At 38.9% G+C, this 21,916-nt stretch overlaps 3 protein-coding genes across 3 annotated transcripts; 1 reads left to right on the plus strand and 2 right to left on the minus strand.

The window, feature by feature from the left end:
- The first annotated feature begins 3,761 nt into the window (after window positions 1-3,761).
- On the plus strand, window positions 3,762-6,733 carry LOC122769427 (endoplasmic reticulum lectin 1-like). Its single transcript, XM_044025948.1, has 8 exons — window positions 3,762-4,095; window positions 4,223-4,327; window positions 5,191-5,271; window positions 5,407-5,484; window positions 5,590-5,653; window positions 6,027-6,073; window positions 6,167-6,390; window positions 6,580-6,733. Exons 1-8 carry the CDS (start codon window positions 3,955-3,957, stop codon window positions 6,731-6,733), a joined length of 894 nt encoding a protein of 297 aa, XP_043881883.1. The 5' UTR covers window positions 3,762-3,954.
- A 6-nt stretch (window positions 6,734-6,739) lies between these two features.
- On the minus strand, window positions 6,740-13,962 carry slc8b1 (solute carrier family 8 member B1). Its single transcript, XM_044025949.1, has 11 exons — window positions 13,585-13,962; window positions 11,868-12,020; window positions 10,852-10,904; window positions 10,036-10,093; window positions 9,783-9,888; window positions 9,498-9,665; window positions 8,694-8,807; window positions 8,475-8,549; window positions 8,242-8,372; window positions 6,983-7,093; window positions 6,740-6,790 (listed from the first exon to the last, which is right to left on the minus strand). Exons 1-11 carry the CDS (start codon window positions 13,609-13,611, stop codon window positions 6,740-6,742), a joined length of 1,047 nt encoding a protein of 348 aa, XP_043881884.1. The 5' UTR covers window positions 13,612-13,962.
- A 546-nt stretch (window positions 13,963-14,508) lies between these two features.
- LOC122768980 (acyl-CoA dehydrogenase family member 11-like) lies at window positions 14,509-21,836 on the minus strand. Its single transcript, XM_044025220.1, has 15 exons — window positions 21,755-21,836; window positions 20,361-20,656; window positions 20,030-20,253; window positions 19,788-19,887; window positions 19,098-19,215; window positions 18,330-18,472; window positions 18,076-18,228; window positions 17,244-17,338; window positions 16,857-16,956; window positions 16,627-16,767; window positions 16,445-16,537; window positions 15,903-16,010; window positions 15,643-15,814; window positions 15,276-15,342; window positions 14,509-15,184 (listed from the first exon to the last, which is right to left on the minus strand). The coding sequence occupies exons 2-15, from the start codon at window positions 20,637-20,639 to the stop codon at window positions 15,070-15,072; spliced, it is 1,908 nt and encodes a 635-aa protein (XP_043881155.1). The 5' UTR covers window positions 20,640-20,656; window positions 21,755-21,836; the 3' UTR covers window positions 14,509-15,069.
- Between the last annotated feature and the right edge of the window lie 80 nt (window positions 21,837-21,916).

The raw sequence follows: 21,916 nt of genomic DNA on the forward strand, positions 1-21,916 counted from the left end.
GTTTGTATTTTAATGACTACATTAAAGTATAAAAGACATGTATGACCCTGAACATAACATAAAAAACAAATAAGTCTTTCCAGTGAAAAACCTCAATAGTAATGACCAAGAGTGGAACAGTGACTTAACATAGCACAGCAGCCATTTTCAATTGTTTTTAGTCTTGTTTTGTCTATTTTGATAATGGATTGGTATAAGTGTTTGAGTTTCAAAAGTTTTTTTTATTTGATTAAATGTGAATATTTCCTCATTTCTTTACTCTATTTAAGCTATCATTGAAACCAAATAATTTAAGAATACAACTGAATTTACTAACAGTAGAGCACATTTAACATTTTATGGACCAAACATGAAAATAAATCACAGGTTAATGAAAATAAAAATTAGATGCAGCCCCATTTAAACCAACGATTTAACTGCTGTAACCAGAGAAACAGCTGCCAATTCAGATACCTGGCTGACAATGAGGCACAGCTTGAGCTAAGTTTGAACATATAATTCAGCAAACAGAGTCACCATTAAGATAACTTGACAAAAGTTACTCACCATTCTGGACGGGCTACCAATCTGGACCAGGGCGAACACGCAATCCTGGAGGCCTTGCTGCGTTATTAATCCATGGTTTTATACAGGAGCTGAAACACGCGGGCACCTTTTCGGCGTCTGACGTCATGCCGCGGTAGTTTACTTTTTTTCTCTCTTCTTTTTTTAAATTTCCCTCCTTTTTTGAGGTTTTATGGCGGTTGGTGCATTACCGCCACAAATTCCCTCCTCCCGGAACACTTTCAGTAGTTAAGCAGCGACACTTTGTTCGTGTCTTTTTTTTCGTTTCACAGCTCGTGCAGCTTCCCTTCAAAGTAGCATCAGGGAACTGTTGGGTGGAGGAAGATTATATAAGAAGAGGAGGAGGAAGCAATCTGCGGTCATCAGCTGATTGAAAACCACCTGCGTGAAGACGAGCAGGTGTGTTAAGTGCCACCAATCAATCAGTCTCCGCTTTATGCGTCTTCGACTTCTTCTTCGTCTTCTTTTCTGAGGTTTTATGGCGGTTGGCAAACAACGATTTGGTGCATTACCGCCACCATCTGGTATGGAATGTGGATCGAAATGTTTATAACTGAACTATTAAAAGTAAAAATAATGAAATAAATAATAATTCTATATATATATATATATATATATATATATATATATATATATATATATACACATACAGATATACATAGACACGGCAAGTTTATTTGTATAGCGCCATTCTTACACAAGGCAATTCATAGTGCTTTACAGAAGCAAGTAAATACATTGGAAATTGAAACAAAATCAATTTAAATAAAAAATCAAGTAGCCTATAGAAATAAAAACAATTTAAAACATTAAAAACATAAAAAAAAATTAAATCAAGCAGACAAGAATTTTGCTGCATACTACAAAACACAGAAAAACAACAACCTATATATGCATACATATACATACACACACACACACACACACATCCTTTATCCTCCCAATCCCAAGTACAGAGGCAAGTAAAAGGTGTATATGGCAAGCTGTTTTAACATTTAATCACTGGACAGGATATTCATTCTTACTTTCATTCCTGTGTATTGGGTTTGTCAGCATAGATATCTACATTCACAAATCAGCGGATATCTGTAACTGAAATTTAGATATCTCTAATTCCAGTTTCAGATAAATGCTGTACTAGTCACAATTCAATTTCGAGATATCTTCAGTTCTTCCTCATTTGAAGATACCCACATTGTCCTTTTTTAGATATCTTCAATGAAAGTATCAGATAGTCAGAAAGAAGTTCTAGATATCTGTAACTGAATTGTAGATATCTCTATATCTATATGGCAAAACCCATACACATGAATGGCAAACAGTGACATCATTCTGACTGGTAAAAACTGAATTACAGATATCTGTAAATGTAGTTTTGACCAGTAAGAATGATGTCACAGTTATGTGTAATGGTAATTCCAGACAGCCAAACTTGGCGATTAAATGTTAAAACGACCTGCCATAGTTGTATGCACTTTAGAGGAGAGGAGTGGTTTTAGAGCATGGATGATGTATAGTGGGATGGTCTCTTGCTTGTACCCCTCCCTCTATTCTTCTCTTTGTCAAAACCTCTGTTTCCATCTCTCTCTTTCTTTTCTCCCAGCTGGCATACTATACATCCCTGCATCAACAGCACCACCAACAGGTGGGAAATGGCCTACCTCAGGTTCACACGCCACACTTCATCAGCCCAAGCCGAGGAACCCTCACCATCTATCCCTGAGTGTGAAATGCATCGTCACATATTTCCAAGGCCATTGTTTTAATTTTTTTTCATGTGAGCTGCTCAGCTGGACAGAAAATTATTTACTGTCATTCAGCACACAGCAATGCTGAATCAACAGGGTTGGAGGATAAAGGAGTAAGGACAAAGGCTGAGAGCTGGTCTCATCATTGCCCCTATATAAGTCAACCAACATTATGTCCGGGAAATGGTGAGTAAATCACAGCTGACTCATCATACTGCTACCATTCATCTTCAGTTCTGCATGGGGTCCTAAATACTTGTGAGAACACCTTAAAACATCAGTTTGCAGGCACACAGACACAATAAAATCTTAAAATATCCATCCAGTGGGTGGCATTGTTGAGGATATAAGGTTTTATTTTGTGCTTTATTCATGTGGAAACCTTTCTCAGGCTTTTAAACTCAACAGTAGCCAAAATGCCTCAGGCAAGCTGGAGCTGCAGTCACTTTTCACGCTGTATTCACTAACAGCTTTTTGTGTCCTGCTCATACTATAATGTGGTTAATTTGTGATTAGTAAACATATTTTGAATATTCATGTATTCATTTTAAGCAGTTAACCCTATGGATTTATATATTTTTTATCATATCACCAGAAAATGAAATGATCTGCTACTCACCCTCACATAAAATTTTATCTGTAGAATTAATAAATATTACATATTTTCAACATCACATCTAAACCAGCTATTCCCAAACCGAAGAGTGCGGGGTCCCACAATTTAGTGCAGCTAAATAATGAGTCCACTTGACTATATTTCTGAAATTGCATGTCTTTCAACACATGCATGTGGTTGTTACAGCGGGGCTCCATGTCATGTTTGAAATGTTTAGCTTCATAACACTCTCAAATTACGCAATTATCCATCCACATAAATAACAATTTAGGAATTACAATGTACAAACTAACACCGAGTGCAAATACTGAAATGAAAATTAAATGAAAGCCCTGTATGTTGACTGGCTGACACTGGATACACATAATGTCACAATACTGATATATGCTATACTAGGTCAGAAAAGAAAGAAAAAGTAAAACACCATGGGTTTGTTTTATTTCTTATCAGTTTTTCCTAAACTTTATCGTACACATTTTACAGCAATTTAAAACTTAATTACAAAACTGAAAATCAAAAACATGTTTATACTAAAACATAATACTATACCACAGCTAGAAAAAAAAAAAAACTGAAAGGAGTAGGAAAGAGGTGCTGACCTATTAAACCTTACACTGTCTGCGGTAGAGAATGGATGAATGAATGAATTGTATACTTTTAAATACTGAATAGTAATAATCTATACAACTTTCAGAATTCAACTTGAACCTTTCCGCCATGTGTTGCCATAAAACGTTCAGTACTTCATATGGACGTAGGGGGGCGATGTTGATGTTTCAGCCCAATGCGAAAGCGGATGTGCGGAACATGACGTGGCAAGTAAACAGATCACTTCCTGTGCTGTATGCGGTGTTGTTGACATCCGCCTTGCACTGTCTTTCAGTAGATCTGTCAAACACGACCTCCTCGGATTTTGCTGCGACTTTACATTCATCGCTCAGGCCGGTGCTGTTGTGAGGTGAGGGGGGCTGTTGTCTTACATGAAGAACTGGCTGTGCTAAGGAGCTCCGCAGCCGCACAGGAGTCATGACGGCTGGGTTGCTCTTGGTGATTGTGTGCGGGCTGCTGGAGGTCTGCGGCGGCGTCTCCGCTAACAGAGGGGGCTATCCCTCTTTTACAGACGATGTCCCTTTCAAAATCACCTGGCCTGACGCTGAGTTTTCACTGGTATGTCTCCTTGTCGTGTTTTTATTTTCATGAAACAATAATGAGCGTAAGGGACACGCAGTTCCCGTGTACTCAGAGTCCTCCGTCTCTTACATTAAAATAATTTCGGTTTGTCTGTGGGTTTCAGCCAACCTCAGGTGCACTTTACAGCGACGATGACTTTGTTATCATGACAACAACGGAGAAGGAGAAGTACAAATGTCTGCTGCCCTCCCTGACAGCTGGAGATGAGGTAAGCAGCTTTTTACCCTTTATCAAACTGTTTTATCCAATGGATTAATGCCACATGGCACACTCGATTTCCCTTAGGTGCACGCATTTGCCTCTTTGTTCTTTACCTGGAATAATGTCATCATGTGGTTCAAAGAAATATTGAGGCCACACATGGCAAAATTCCTTTTACTGTTTTTGAGAAAACATAATTAAAGATACAATTAGTTACAGGTGCCAAGTTGACACAATAACAGAAAAAGGGCTTCTGGAGCCATCCATGTACGACCATTGGCTTTTTAGTGGATTATTTTATGGTATTTAAAGGATGCTTGCTTCCATGGCTGATGTGGCTGTACTGTGTACTATGGTGAATTGAATGTTAATTCATTAACAAAATGTATCAATAACTATTTTAATAATAGATTAATCAGTTTGAGTAGAGCATTATATGATATAGTTAAAAACTTACTTCAGAGTTTGGCCTCTTAAATGTTTATATTAATTTCCCTATAACTGTAAACTGAATAAATGTGGTTACTGAAAGAACCACAATATTTTTGGACATCCTCATTTTGAGGGTTTTACAACAACTTGACATTTCTATTGACAAAACAACAAAAAGAGTAAATAATAACATAATATACACTGTCTTGACAGTAACCCAGTATGCACCCTGAAATGGAGGAAGCTAAATGGTACTGCAGTAATAACATATAGAAGCCAAAGCAAATACATCAAATGTTTTTTGGGGGTGTTTTCCCAGTCATTTCAACAGGTTTAACACATTAATGGTTTGATTGTGTCATCCTAGCCAAACAAGTGAAACAGAATTCATAAAAAAAATGTCACTTAAGCCTCAGCTTGGTGTGTGTTTTGTCTCAGGACGGTGATAAGGCATATGGTGGACTCAGTCCAGGTGAACTGCTGGAGCCACTGTTCAAACGCAGCAGCTGCTCGTATCGGGTAAGACCACACACGTCTCTGGTCTAATTTCATCTCATTTCCCTATTTCTCTCAGCAGAGAGACTGAAACTATTTTTCGATGGAGTGCTATGCTTTGTTAGCAGAGCGTAACTAATAAGCTTGTCAACTTCACAGATAGAGTCATACTGGACATACGAAGTGTGCCATGGAAAGCATGTACGACAGTATCACGAAGAGAAGGAGACTGGGCAGGTCAGTGTTTTCTCTCTGTATAATAACTTTAAAATGTGAGGAATTAGAAGACGTGAACTTACTTAGTGGAACATGTGCAGAGGTTGACTGTGTGTGCTTCCACAGAAGATAAGTGTTCAAGAATACTTTCTGGGGAATATGGCACAGAAGAGCCACTCTTCAGAGACAGGTGAGTCTCTTTGTGAATGTCAACGTTTAGAATATATTTAGTTTAAATTATTTTTAATAATTTAGTTTAGTTGACAGGGAACATGTACAGAACCTAAATAGCTAATTTGCATCCGTGGTCCCTGGGCAGGGAATACAATATTAAGTTTTTATTGTGATTTATTGCTTGGCTGTTTCTTTCATCCATTTTTATGTATTTTACTTAATGTATTATAATGTATTTTATTGTTGAGTTTTTATGCTTTATATTTATTCTGTCTTATTTATTATTCTGTACAGTACTGGTCCACTGTGGTTGTTTTAAAATGCTTCACATATAAAGATGGATTGGTTTTGAATACTTTATCTTACTGACCGCAAATTATTTTTTTCAGATAAAGTTGAAGAGGCAGAAAATGTCAAATCAACTGCTGAAACGGAAGTACGTGTAAAACCAAAACAAACATCCAGACATGCTGATACTTCACACATTTATCACGTCTTACCTTTCTTCTTTCACTCCGCTGGTGTCCAGGTGCCCACTAAGAACATAGAAGGTCAACTCACTCCCTACTACTCGTTGGAAATGGGAAATGGGACTCCTTGTGTGCTGAAACAGGACGAGCCTCGTGCCACATCTGTACTGTACGTGTGTCACCCAGAGGCTAAGCATGAGATCCTGTCTGTCGCTGAAGTCACAACGTGTGAATATGAAGTGGTGGTGTTAACTCCGCTACTTTGTGCTCACCCAAAATACAGGTAAAGCACACAAAAGGACGCTGTTTAATTATTCTAGGACTGTGACTTGCCATCAGATACATGTTGAATTTTCTAGTGTGTAAATCCTGAAATGCAGGTTTTTGAGATTAGTCATCCCTACTGATGTCTGTCAGGTTCAATCCCTCCATGTATCTTGCTGTTTTCAAACTCAACATGTCTTCCTGCCAGGTTTAAGTCGTCACCAGTGAACACCATCTTTTGCCAAGCTCTGGCAGGCTCCCCGCTGCGACCTCAACGGCTCACCCAGTTGGACAAGGAACAAGAGGAGCAGCTTAAACCGCCTTTCAGTGCTTCATCTGAGACCAGAGAGGTGGGACATTAAAGCTAGTCAGTCTCTGAAGCAGTCATTTTCTGCCATTGCTACAGCATCTGAAAGGACCTGTATACAGAGCAGGTGTAGTGGAACAGCAAATAGGAGCAATCAGTCCTGCCACACTGCAGATTATTTGAAAGGCTGTAAACAAGATTCCAGAGGAGGTGCAGAAGTGTTATTCTCTCTCAGATCACTTGATTCCCAATTTGTGAAAGATTACTACAGTTCATTTAACTGAAAGATCACAAGAGGACAAACATGGACAGTGCATGCAGTGACAACTCCTGTATCTTTGACATGTTGCAGGAGGAGGTCTTTATCAGGGTCGACAACTGGGACACAGAGCAGCAGCAGGATCTCCAGAGGTGTCTGGAGAGCGCAAAATAGGTTTTACATGACAAAAACTCTTTTAAATAGCTTTATTAATCCAATCCAATTTATTTATAAAGCACATTTAAAACATAGTTGACTGTACTGTACTTAAAAAAACATTAAACACACAAACCCAGCTCTCTTGAGACTCAATTTTAGGACTTCCAAGGGAACCATTAGGACAGTTTACTCTTTATTAAATGTATTTAATCTGGAACCCTTGACATTATTAAGAAACCAGTGGAAAGAAGACTTGGATATGGAACTTCCTGATGAAATTTGGGAGAAAGCTTTAGTCATAATGTGTTCCTCTTTAATCTGTTTGTGGCACATTATTATTCAGTTCAGTGTCACACATCGCCTTGACAAGTTTTTAAATCCCATGTGTGACCAATGCAGACAGACACCAGTCACCCTCACACACATGTTCTGGTCTTGCACAAAACTAAACAATTACTGGCAGTCAATATTTAAAATGTTACACGTAGAACCTTGCACTGCAATATTTGGAATAACCTCACATGATGTTCATCTTAGCTGCCAGGCACAAAGATAAAATAGCTTTTGCATCTCTCATAGCTAGAAGTGGAAGGAGAAACTCCCTCAGACAGGTTTTAGAGAAGATTTGCTTTTCTACGAGAGGATGTGCTCGGAAGTTTTATGCCACATGGAATACTTTTTTTAACATGTATAGAAAAAGTGGAAAACACTATTAGAGTTTTATATGGCTGAACCCACACTGAATATTATTTGTAACCCATGTGAGGCAGCCTTGGTTTTAGTCATTCATCATTTATTTATTTTTACTTTCTGAGTTGTATTAATTATTTCACTCTTTCTTTCCCCACTCATTTAGTTATTTATTTATTCACCATTCTTGTCTTGTTTTATTCTCTTTCCTAAATGGGACTCTACATTGTAAATAGCACATGTGACATAAGTAACTATGTAATTGTTTATGGTTCTAATATTTAATTATGGAATGGTACAGTAATACTGTTGTAGAGATTAGGAGTTATTGGATATTGGAGCACAACACACATTCTAAGTGAGAAGCACAAATTATAGGACACACTCAGTATAAATCCACATTGAGTTGAATGCCAAGAAGAAAAGAAGTGTTTTTAGGACACTTCATCGCCCACCTTCACCACTTTGAGCACTTTCCAGCTCCATGATTTCCTCCTCCACTTCCTGCTGTCCACCGGGTTCAGGGAGCTCAGCAGGATCTGACTGGTGGACTCTGAATAGGGCAGCAGTGGCCTGTACTCTGACTCTGGAACACACACAAACACACACACACACACACGTGAATGTTATGATCCTGAATTTGCAGAAAAAACCCTGCTGCACATTAACTTATATGGCGGTCTCCTACCATACTCATGCGAAGGAGTCAGGTAAGGAACGTCATCGTCGGACGTGTCAGACGAGTGAATCTCATCACTGGAAACTGTGGAAACAATTTTTCTCCTTTTAAATGTTTCTTAGTCATAGAATAAAGTAGTTACTGTGAGCTGCAGCTGCTTTAAGATCAGAATATGAATTCACAGTAAAATAAAGGTTAATAGAAATGTGTAGGTATATGTGTACTGACCATGAACATGTGCATCATTCTGGACGCTTGTGTTCACTGAATATTTTTGCCGGTTGTAGATGTAAGCGCTGATGATGACAGTGAACACATAAACCACATAGAGGCCCAGGTATCCTAAAAACAGAAGGAAAAATAGGAAATGAAACAAAGTGAAGTCACAGTTTTTGTAAACATACATTCTGCTTTATGTGTGGCGATAATAATGATTTCCTCTCCCTGTTTATTTAGCACCTTTTAAACATTTCATCCTACATGCAAAACACAAAGGTACAAATCTTTAGACATGATCGCTGGAGTTTAGCACAGATACAAATGTGCCTTAACTGCTCTGCTTTTGTGAACAAGATATACAAGTGAGGTTGCTGCAAACAAAAAAATAAATACTTCCTGTAGTCACTGAACAGATTGTTCATACCTCTATACACACACAAGGGCCTGTGAACCACGACAGACAAGCTGACTCATTCATACGTTTGGCTGCTGGCTGATCGTTTGAACTGCATATGGGGAATGAAGTCGTAGCTGAGACTGCAGTCTGATGTGGTCACTAGAACAAGAAAGTTGTTGCTGCCTAAATAATTGATTAGCGACTATCTGCGGTGGCGATAGAGTCTTTCTGTGACATTTATGAGCGTGGGCTGTGTATGAAATAAATTAATAAATGCCTTTAAAGTCTCCCATAGCGTGTCTGCCATTCTGTTAATCTCCAGGAAAACATGACACAACCATGTGTGTGCATTTGGCATTTCATACATTTTGTATAGAAATTTGGTGGCCCTCTATTTTTGTGCACCTGTTGTGTACCTATTGTTTCTACGAGTGTTGCTGTCCCTCTGTACAGCATGAGGAAAGTCCAAAACACTGCGACCATGTAGAAGATGACGTCTCGCAGAAATGGACGAGAGGCCACGGCAAAAGGCTTGACCAGCGCCACGCTGCCGGCTACTACTGTCGTAACAAATATTCCAGCTCCTGTGGCGAGAGACAGAGGGAGGGAGAGAGAGAGAGAGAGAGAGAGAGAGAGAGAGGGCGATCAGTGGAAGTCAAATTAACAAGCTTTTTTTATTTCGTATTTTTGTATTTGTGTACCAAATAAGGCTCCGACGGCGAGGCCGGCAGTGTGCGGGTGTGTGAAAGCCGCTATGGCACTGAAGATGTCAGGAGCTCCGTTTCCAAGAGCCAGGAACGTAACGCCCTGAGCACAAGTTAAAGAGAATCTTTCTCATGGATAAACAAAGAAAACAACATGTACTCTGAGTAATAATCGGTATGGGAGAGTAAATATATTAGTAAACAAGAAAAGAAAATCAGAAAATCATAACAAAATGGAGATAAAGGATACAGCCACGTTGTGAGTGAGGTGCAGACTGGTGGAGATGGCCGACAGGTTCGGACAGAAACTGAGGAGAGAGCGTGACATAACAATGAGTTAGTGAGAACATTGCATATTAAAGGTGGTATATTGTGGTTACTGCAATCCGAGTTTAAAACTTTGTGTGGTTGCTAAAATTGTTCGACAGAGATGCACTTATACCCAGTGCAATTTAAAATTAGTTTTAATTATTATTAAAAAAAACAAAAAAAACAAACACTCAACCCAATGAATTGATTATCAAAAAGTGTTGATTTAGCAATCAATGAATTAAATAAATGTGTTATTGAGTGGGTGACACAACAGAGCAAAACAAAAAAACAAAGTTTTGCAGCCTGATCCATCAGTGAAGCCAATGCATACATGTTTTATAAAGTTTCCTTCATCTCTGATGACAGATTATGGTCATTTAATGTCTTAATATCATACATTTCTTACATATAGTCCCTTTAAACTTGAGACTTCACCATCAACGCAACATACCAGTGTTCAGTGCGTTTATAGACTGAGGTAGAAATGCAGAACAAACTGTTCCTTAAAGGAAATCTCACATTCTTACAAAGCAAGTGAAAGCAAAACTCTACAGTCATGTGACATGTGTACACGAACCACATGTACAGGGCATGACTGTTCGCACAGTCTGTGTACGAGGGAGCTGTAAATGAGGCGTTACACTTGTCCGAGCTGAATCTAGTCATGTCTAATTGTTTTTAGAAACTTTCTGAAGCGTAAAAAGAGAACATGACATGTGCACGCACACACACACACACACACACAGATACTTACAACTTGGATGCAGAGAGTCCAAGAAAAACAAATAAAAAGAGCAGCCATATCATCTGTGGAGAAGCAGAGTCACAGAGTCACATCCAACGTGTTCCACAAATAAAACATAAGCTGAGACCGATAAATGCAGCTTATTTGCAGAATATACTAGACATAACACGACAAGTGACCCTCAAGTGTCAGTTGAGAAATGAAGCACACAGAACATAGTGCACTATGAGATTTTGCTGCGACGTCTTTGTCGGGGCAACATCCTTTCTCCAAAACAGCAAAGTGTATAAATGAAATAGCCTCCTGTGTTTTATATATACTTCTATTGGAACATCAAAGATAATAGAAAGCTCATTCAAAACACCAAACCAGTATCTCTGCAGCTTCACACATGACCACAAACAGTGGATGTCATTTCTAGTCCCTCTTTTCTCTCCCAGCACTCACACTTTATCATAACAATCATTTTGTTTTCTCTCCCTCCCCCCCTCTACTTTGCACTCTCTTCCGCTCTATTCTTATTTTACTGGTATCGCTGACTCCAGAGCTTCAACAGCCAGCTTCACAGCTCATTTACTAGAACTAAAACAATTACTATTAACAGTATTATCCTCATCAATCCTTCATCTACGCCTTATCCCTTCCTGAGGGTCATATGAGGGTCCCAGATGACATCGGGGTGAGACGAGGCCTGTCACACCCTGGATGAGATGATAGTGATGATGATAACTGTTATTAATGTTATCATTCTCCATCTGGATGGCCTTGTTTGACTATAATAATCCCACTGTGTCTAATATACAATGTATGCAGAACAACAGCGTGTTTGATTGCGTTCATACATCCTTGAAATGACTGTGCCCGGTTATTCAGCTTTTAGGTCATCCCCGGTTCTCCCACAGCAACTTCCTCTAAAGGTCAGCTGCTGTCGAGCCGCAGACTTTCATGCGTCTTTATGGCAACCATCTCCACACACACACACACACACACACACACACAACTATACAGAGAGAGAGAGATCTTACACAAAGTGTGATGGTGAGCGGTGTGAGGTTGGGAGGGAGCAGACAGAAGGCCAGTTGGAGGTAGTTGATGAAGCCATCTTCCATGAAACAGTCCGGTGTGCTCTTCACAAACGCACAGCGCTCCACGGCACTGAGGTTCATCACATGGTCACACTGGAAAACAAAATGTCTTTTATCTTAATATTATCTAGGGCTGCAACAATGAGTAGATTAATCGTTTATCAATTGATTAGTAACTGGATCGTCAAACGTTTTAATGCCAATTAATCGCTTTGAGTGTTTATTACTTTACCCCAAGGAGTGAAAGTGAAATATTGTTATTGGCGTCTGTTATGCATTGAGTCCGACAGAGGCTTATTGCATGAATGGGGGCGGAGCCTGCCATCTTGTTTGCCTTGTTTAAGTAGTTTAAGATTTTTCAGCTTCTTCTATGTGAACGTTCTCTGGTTTATTTGCTTCATATAACAAAGAAATCTTGAAAAAAGAATAACCATAACCATTTTGGTTTGTGGACAAAAATAAGACATTTGAGAAGATCAATAATCCCAGGTTTGAGAAAAACTTAATGCACCAAAGAACTAATCGACTAATTGAGAAAATAACCGATCGATATTAATCGATTATTAAATTATTTGCATCCATAATATTAAACCTGTAGTGATTCAAGGTCAAAAAACCAATGTGTAATAACATATATAAGTCATGATTTCTATGCTGGATATTAGTTTGGTGCCATACATGATCAACATAAGAACAGTTGCTCAGAATAAAACATTATCATGAAATACTTTATATTGTGATAATGTGTGCTGGAAAACAAAGTGTAGTTATCTTTCTGTCAGTCAGTGTGTTAACTTTTACAGCACACTGACTGACGAAAGAGGAACTTAAAAAAAAATCATCATACATTGTCATTGATTTGCAACTTTTCCTACAATTGCCCAATGAACCCAGAGAGAGTGTAGAAACTGCTCTGATTTTGTGACGTAACTCTCATTTGAAAAATCCCACTTTGTGTCCACACAGCCCAGAAACAACCAGTTCTCACTCACATCTTTGCAAAAAAAAATTATAATTTGGATGAGTCATGGGTTTATTTCTAATTCTTATAAAAGAAACAACATCTTCTACGCTTCTAATAAGTCTAAACTGGTATATTTAGTCATTCAAAGGGAGATGACAAGTAGGGAATGCTTAATAACACTTTTTTGTGTCTGATACAAAACTGTTATAACAATGAGTCTACCAATAACAACATCAGGTTGATATTTTCTCATAACTCTGAGCTGTTAATAAGACATTTCTGCTAATGCCTTGGCCACCTGGATATTAGGGGGGGGTCAACATATTAATTTGTCATTCTTCCTCGTTTAAATACGATAATTGATACGCCAGGGCAAATATCAATATTTTAATTAACAAAATAAGTCGCTCTAAATCACAATATCACTTATGACAAGAGCAATAATTGTTGGGAAAATTATGCATATCTATTTTGGGGACCCAACAAATATCTACTAGCAACTCATCTGTGGGTCTTTGGGAACCACTACATTAGACAACACACTGTTATATGCTGTGCATCATCACCCTGTCATCATCTGTCCACCTGTATGTGAAGGATCTTTACTTTTGTGTTAAAACACAGAATAAACAGTTAAGACTAATCACGTGACAGCTAGAAAAACCTGCTGGTAATTCATGTGTTAGTACCGACCTCGTCATTGTTGCTTTTCAGAGACATCGTGAGTAGTTCAAGGTCCACCAGTGTGTTTAACGAGGACAGGTGATCCTGACGTGACACGACAACAGCAGCACGATTGACAGGAAAACAGCTGAAGACATGGTTCACGTTAACCTGGAGCTGTGTCTATGGTGGTGGTGCGTTGATGGACCGGTGGTGGTGCTGTTAGTTGTAGCCCGTTTACCTCCTCATAAAAAACGTCCCGGAACAAATGTCGATCTTGTTATAGCTGTAGTTCCAGTTTTAATACGGCTGGTTTACTGAAGACGTTTCCATGACTGTGTGAGTGTTCAGTTTCTAAAATGTTGTTGTACACTGTGTTCACCTCTGCCTTAAACCCCGCCCACTGTTCACGTCAAACCTTACGTGCGCTGCGTTCAGGGACTCTTCGTTAACTCCACTTCTGTACAAGACTGTTGATATTTTGAGCTCCACGTTTTCTAATGGCCAAACTTCTGAATTTATTCTCAGAATTCTGAGATAAAGTCAGAAATCTGTTTTTTTTTTATTTTGTGTCAAAAAAGAATCATATGTGGCCTAATCCTCTTTCATATTTACTTGACTTGTTTAGCTCAGAAAACAATGTTTTCTGTGCCATTGTTAATGTTTTGGGCTGTTTTTGAACTTTGGAAGTTTAGTTTAAAAAGGATAAAAGTCCTCGTTAACTCTGCTACTGAACTGTACTGAATGAGGTGTCATTCTTTTTTATAATCAAATTATCTACAATACTCAATAATTACAAATTCCCCACATTCAAAAAACCAAAAACAAACACATTTACTATAACAAGTATTTGTACTTTTCATTATCTTCCCTCTAGTTTGTTTAAATTTAAAAATAAATGTACTCCGTTGACTGCTGTTGCAAACAAAATTGCACTTTGGGAAAAAGATCCAATCCATATCAAAATACTTTTATTTTCAAATTCTGTGAAACATCACCACAGATATTGTTATTGCAATATCATGATGGAATTTCATGATATAATTTTAAGATCATAGACCAGACGAGATGCTCAGTGAGACCCCAGTTCATTTGAGTTTGAGACCCCTGAACTTGGATGAGGAAACTGATAGTTTTGGCAGCTTTAGAGTAAGTTTTCCAACAGTACTTGAAGGCACTGTGTACTTAAGCTCAAACCTGCCCATACAGTCAGGTCTACTCTTGTCCATGAGCCATGTCCTACTTCACTTATGGTCTGTTGATCTTTGCTTACTTGTGTTTCGAAAGTGAATTAGCTCTGGGGATGAGTTTGACTATAAATGTGAAAAACACTTTCTTTTTTTTAAATCCACAACACACTTTTTCAGCAACACTGTCTCTAAAAATGTGTTTTATATTGCAAAGAGTTGTGAATCCATAAGTGTTCACATACACACATGATTACACAGTCCATGCTCAGAGTCAGAACCATAGTTAGGTGCAGAAATGTCAGCTGTATTTGTTTGCACAGAAGGTTCAGTCTTGTGAAGGCTGGTCATACACCAGTGCTACATCAAGTGATGGAGTGTTGGCGTCATAGCAGCCTCTGTCCTGTTTATTCACCACAGGACACAAATCCTGTTCACACCACCTGATAAAGAAAATTAAAAACATACAGTAGAATGAATGCATATGAATGTCATTTCTAATCATGACAAAAATCCACATTATTTTTCTTTTACCTGAGAGCTGCATAGGTGTCAGATGGAGAGGCCCCTTTCCAACAAGCATGGTCAATAAGAAGGGCACCTGAACACATTCACACAGTGTACACAAAGATTTACTGCAGGTTTATCTACGTAAATGTCATTTTGTATGCTTAACTGATTTCATTGATTATTTTTTAATCATAAATTGAGTTGGATTGTCTTTTAAGTTTAAGGTAACATTATTTACACTCATAGGTGTATTAATTGTGCAGCAAAATGAGACAAAAATCCAGTTTGGAATTCCGTTACCAAACAAACAAAACATTATCAAATAGTTGACTTTTCATTTAGTCATCAATCGATCAAATAATAGTTGCACCGCTAGTTTTTTGGTACCTACCAGCGTAGATTCTTGCGAGACTGTAGGCCAGGTCTCTGGCTGCCAGCTCCAGGTAGCCGTGTTCTCTCTCTGCTGCTACTTGAACAAACGTGTGCAGTTCAGAGAGAGCAGCCTCCACCGCATTCACTGCTGGGCCCAATGAGGGAACACTGGATGCACCTGCAAGCAGTGACTACAAGGAGAGGAAAACAACATTCTTGTTCAACTCTGTCATAAATGAAACCTGCTTGAGTGGATCATTGCGTGACCTGACCTCGTACCTTAGCGCGGGTGAAGTAAGCATGAAGAACCATTCCTGAGCTGCGAGCCACACAGCGCAGAACATCCAAAGACAGAATATTAGTTGTACCTTCCCAAATACTCAAAACCTGAGAGATAAAGAAAATTGTTGCTATAGTTCAGCCATTCCCAAACTTAAGACCTTAACTACAACTTCACAATACAGTACATAATTATCCATCAACATAAATAATAAATTAAAATTAACATTGAGTGCAAATACTGAAATGTTAGGCCTGTATTCTGACCGGCTGACAATGGATACTTGTCATAATATTACTATATATATTATCTGATATAGATAAAAGAAAATAACATAATTTGAACACCATGGATTAGTTTTATTTACTTATAAGTATTTTTCATAAAATATATCATACATATTTTACAACAATTGCAAACTGAATTATAAAACTGAAAATGAAAAACATATTTACTTATTTATTCATTTATATTTAATGAAATTTCACAGCCCACACTTTGGGAATCACTGCTATAGTTAGTGTTTTGGTATTGAGCTCACCTGTGCGTCACGAAGCAGTCCAGGCAACCCGGTGTCCTCAATGTAGCCCTGTCCACCAAAGCTTTCCAGACCCTCCGACACCACAGCCACTGCCTGGGACAAAACAAAACAGTGGTTTCTGAAGGAAAATCAACAGTCAGACTATTATCAAAAATAGAAATGAACTTGCACAAGCCGTGCACCTGCTTTCCAGTGTACAGTTTGACCACAGGAGTGAGCAAACGTAGGAGGTATGTGTCGAGCTGAGTCGCTATGCCGCTTTCCTCCCGGCCCAACAGACGGCACACATCCATCACTAACAGGAACGCCCCGCGGGTCTCCACCTGTCCAAGTCAGAGGCATACAAGGGTAAAGCATTATGGGAAACATTGAACACAGTTCTTTGTAGATCATTGACTTCCTGCCATCTCACCTCCATCCTAGCAAGAGTCTGCATGTGCAGTGGGTGATCTTTCAGAACCTTTCCAAAGGCGGAGCGGCGAGTGGCATAGTCACGAGATAATTGGACCACCCTGTGGACACACACACACACACACACACACACACACACACACATCAACACATATACGGTTAATAATCAGGTTGATTGGACAGTGTTTTTGCAACGCACACAAAAAGACACTGAATCAGCAGCAACTGGGCTTGTAGATTTCTTGAGGATCACATACACAAGGCTTCTTGAGTTGTGAAAGTTGGTGGTGAAACCCAGGAATTAAACCTGACTTTAACTGAATGCTCGCTGCCAAGTCCAGTTGCTATTGATTCAATGACTTTAGAGGATTTACTATAAATATCCTGCCTTCTCATTGCAGCTACTGCAGAGATGCTGTTGTGGATCCTGGTTATAGTCAACATGTTAGCGATGGAGGCCACACCTCTCCCTTCTTCTGAAAGCTGTTCATGTAGAGAAGAAATACAGACGTCAAAGAGTTTGACAAAAAACATTTGAAGTTAGATTAGATCAGCTGCATGTTGTTTCAACAAAACAACTACGATACAAAGAAATGGCATTTTAACATAAATTGGTTTCCATGAACTGCAAGTAAAGGCACACTGTGCAACATTTAGGAGGATTTATTGGCTGAAATGTAAGGCTGAAAATTACATTTTCAGATTTTTCAGCTTCTTACATGTGAATATTTCCTGGTTTCTTTGCTCCATATAACAAAGAAATAATAAAAAATCAATAATTTGGGTTTCCAGGTTTGGGAAACAGTGACATTTTACAGACTTCGATTAATCAAGAAAATACAATTTGGTACGATTATATAAGTGTGTAACTGCTTCAAAATATCAATCATATATCATGTGAGGGTCTTTGCTTTACTAGAGCAGCCCAAACTTTCAAACCATTTTGTTTTTATTGAAGAGGAAGTTTACTATGCAATCAAGTGAGAAAGACATCCTTTGTGGTCATGCTGAGATCAATGTAGTTCCCTGATGACGTTGTGAGAGGAAGGTGTGAGTAGAAAAGTGGAAGTCTCCCCACCCATTAAATATAAGTAATTACTACAAACTGGACGTTAAAACATTGAGCTTTTTGCATAAACAAAGTGAACAGTAGCAACACTAGATATACACAATACAGCAAAGGAATCCAGTGTTAATACAATTTCTAATGTGTGACTGACCCTGTGTGCCGGCAGCCCGTCCAGCAGTAACTCGGCGGTCGGCATCTGTCGTGTGCCCAGTTTGTCCTTCAACCTCTGAACCTCTATTCCCCTCAGCTGGCCACTCTCATCTCGACTCACCTCTGCATAGAACAGGGACAAACCCCTGCTACCCTGCAGGACAGAGAGGAGAGACAAGCACACGCAGAGTGTAAATGGATCATAAGTGACACAAGGACTGACTAATAACAGTATGGATGAGAAGTCAATATTACTGAAATGGTGGCTCCTGCGCCGTCCAGCACTCTGGCCAGTGTGAGAGTCATGTCTGCATCTGTTGCTGAGGTGAACCACTTGAAACCGTGAAGTGTGTATGTACCGTCTGACTGGGGTACAGCCACCGTCTCTGTGCCACTGGCTGAGGATGTACAAGATTAGAGGGAACGTGTGGTGACACATTGCAATAATAAAAAAAAGCCAAAACAGTTCCTCCACAGATAACTATGACTACAACAATGAAGTGCCAACTGGAAGATAAGAAGAATATCATGTGAAAAATGTACTTTTTCTTTTGTGTTTTACGGACTCCAAACCACTGTTTGCAGATATGAGCCCTTTCAACCAAGGACACGAGTCCCACTTCACCACTGAGTACAAAAACAAACATCATTTCTATTAGAATATTTTTGTTTTTACAGGGCTGTATTCCTTGACATGTGCCACACAGCCCACATTTCCCCCGATGTTTGGTGCAGTTTTATTATATAACAGAGTCTAAAAGTCTTCAAAACATTTACGTTGCCGTTTTAGCCAATTTAAAAAAGGTACATGATGTGAGAAATTTTTTTTTTTAAGTCTGCCAACTCTGTTTATGTTTCAGTTTAGTGTTTTGGTCTGTTGCAGCATCCCACACATACACACTTGGCAGCTAACCCTAATGCCAGAGATTCAGTCGAGGGCAGATATGCCAGTGTAATATTGTGTGTTGTCCACTTCTAGTCAGACGTCAGGTATGAACAGGCTGTGTGAACGTTTCTACTGACCTACATCAGATCCTCCCTGCCTTTCTGTCATCCACTGTCCAGACGTCCAAAACCATTCAGGCTCACGAGTGGTCAAACGACTGTAGGCTTCATCTACCGGCGACGTTACGCCTATGGACTTCACATACATGCACGTCAATCATTTGATTTACAAATTCAAAAAAGATTACAGGGAAAATCAGTTTCAATTATTTTCATAATCTATTAATCTTTCCATTATTTTCTCACTTAATGGAGTACTTGTTTGGTTCATAAAATGTTAGAAAAATTTGAAAAATGTTGATCGGTGTTTCTCAAACCTGGAAATTATGAACCAAAATGATTCCGTTTTTATTATTTCTTTGTTTTGTGTTTGTGAAATCTTCATATTTAAGAAGTTGGAACATCTGAAAGCCTGTATTAATTATTAAAAAAAAAAAAAAACTTTGATTAACAAAATAGTTGACGATTCTTTTAGTAACTGATTAATTGAATAATCGTTGAAGGCCTAGTCTGGTTTGCTGCCAAACTATACGATGGTACAGTTATAGATATCTGGTGATGAATTCTCCTTTATCCCCTATTGATCTTGAATAGTAACACAAAAGAAATACATCCATTTGTCTTTAAATCCTTGCTGTAGATGTCATGACCTATGTCAGATTCACCACATATTTACAGTCTGTGAGGTTATTTGTTTTTTTAACATACTTGTATTACTTTAGCAGCTCCATCAGTCATGGCCAGAGGACAGGTGTAGAGACCAGAGGAGGGAGAAAAGATGTACAACTTGCTCATTTGGTACACACGACTGGAAAATACACACACACACACACACACACACACACACACACACACACACACACACACACACACACACACACTTTTACTGAAACTGGGAGGAACAGAACTGATCTGAATAAGGAAGACAGAAAGTGGAACAATCATCTCACCTCCACTCCCCAAATGACCGCTCATAGCCGATGGCGACCAGTCCTTCCTCTGCTGAGAGGTCTTTCATGCGTTTCCAGGCTGGAGAGGTTACTATGTGGTCTATCCTTTGACCCCAGGGATCAAACTGTATCAGCTGTGGTGGGGTCATCTCACACTCCCTGCCCCATGTGTCCACCTCATTTGCCACGCGCTCTCCAAATGCACACAAGTCTGAGCGAGCAGCCTGTGACGTACAAACGTGTGCATTACATTTGTTTATATGTCAGCAAAAAGTCCAGTATCATGCATCCCTAATGGGAATGATAGTAAGAACAGCACACTCCTGCTCACCTCATGGGGAAGGTGTCTTTTCAGGTAACCTCTGAGCAAGGCATCCTCTAGAAATGGATTCCTCAGCACAGGCCTTTCCTGAAAAAAGGCTCCAATCCTGGCTCTGGAAAAAGGCAGGTCGCTTGCTGCCTCCCAGTGCTGCTGTTCATCAGATCTCTTTGAGCCTGCCTTAGTTTCACTTGCACATCTGATGTGGACCGTGAGCTGAGGAGCACCACACCACAATATGTGGCAGCCTCTAGTTAAGCGACAGCTTTGGGCGGCTACGCTCACCAACATGGCCCAGAATGTGCAGTCTGAGGTCATCAAACAGAGGAAAGTAAACAAATAAGTAATTACTTATAAATAATACAAACTGTACATTTGGCAAAAGCAAGTCTTGTTACGACTACACTGATAAGGTTATCTCCAACCCTATATTTGTAACAGTACAGGGCATCCAGACTCAAATAAGCCTTTTATGTACATTAACAGCTGCAACAACTCTGGAGATGAGGAAAAACATTTGCATTATTTAATTATGCATGCAATATATTTCCATTCATATATCTAATCATAATAGATATGTTGGTATAGCTTATGTCAAAGATCATATAAAATATTTTAACAACACTTATTTTAAATATAATGTATTTGTTCACTTTATTTTATTTAACTCACAGGGAAAACAGGCATAGTAACATGGTTCAAGTAACGACTAAATCAAAACAATATTTGTACTGTTGAAAGAATTTTAACACCCTCCTTACAAAGGGTTTTACGGTAAAAAACAAACAAACCAAGGAACGAACCAAGTTCAATCAAGCTGATTCGTAAGGATATCCACATCCGGTTTTCAAAATTAAAAAACCGAGGGCACTATATTTAGATATCCATACGTTTCAGAGATCTAATAACTTTATTTTTCTTTCTTCTTTTCTTTTTACTGTACAGTTTTAAAGAACTTGATTCTGTTTTTTTTTCTTTTACCGTAAGAGCATGTGTAAGGAGGGCTTCAGATAGTTTGACAACAGAACATTCGTGTCGAGGATTAAGTGGGTCAAAGTTTATTTGATTCTGTCGTGCGTTTGAGTGGATATTAGGTTTCCCTTTTGGAAAGGGACTTTAACTTTTAAGTAATACACCAAAGGTCAAATGGATTTAAGTAGTGATTTGCTAGTGTGTAAATTTACTAAGCTGTTTAGAATGAGAATGAGTCTTCACTCTGCAACAACAGCAGCTAAACAAGCTAACAGGCAACGTCGACGCTTCTCTGAATCGTTTTTTTGACAGTGACGTTGTACAAATCGACTGTTACTTACACTAATTACAGAGAAACATATGCAAATAACACAAGGAAATGAAGTGAATTTACATGTACAATTACATTAACTTGCATGTTGACACAGCCTTACCTCACGTTACCCCACTAGTGTTTACTTTCACCACAGCAGCACACTTTCGGTTCCAAAATAAAAGCCTCGGGAAAGTGGGGGGGTGGGCGGTGTTGTCCATTTGCTGCAATCTGCTGTCACATTTCTGAAAACTGAACCTGTAAAATTAAATTTAATGGATTG

This window comes from Solea senegalensis, linkage group LG5, assembly GCF_019176455.1.
Source record: "Solea senegalensis isolate Sse05_10M linkage group LG5, IFAPA_SoseM_1, whole genome shotgun sequence".
Lineage (NCBI taxonomy): Eukaryota > Metazoa > Chordata > Actinopteri > Pleuronectiformes > Soleidae > Solea > Solea senegalensis.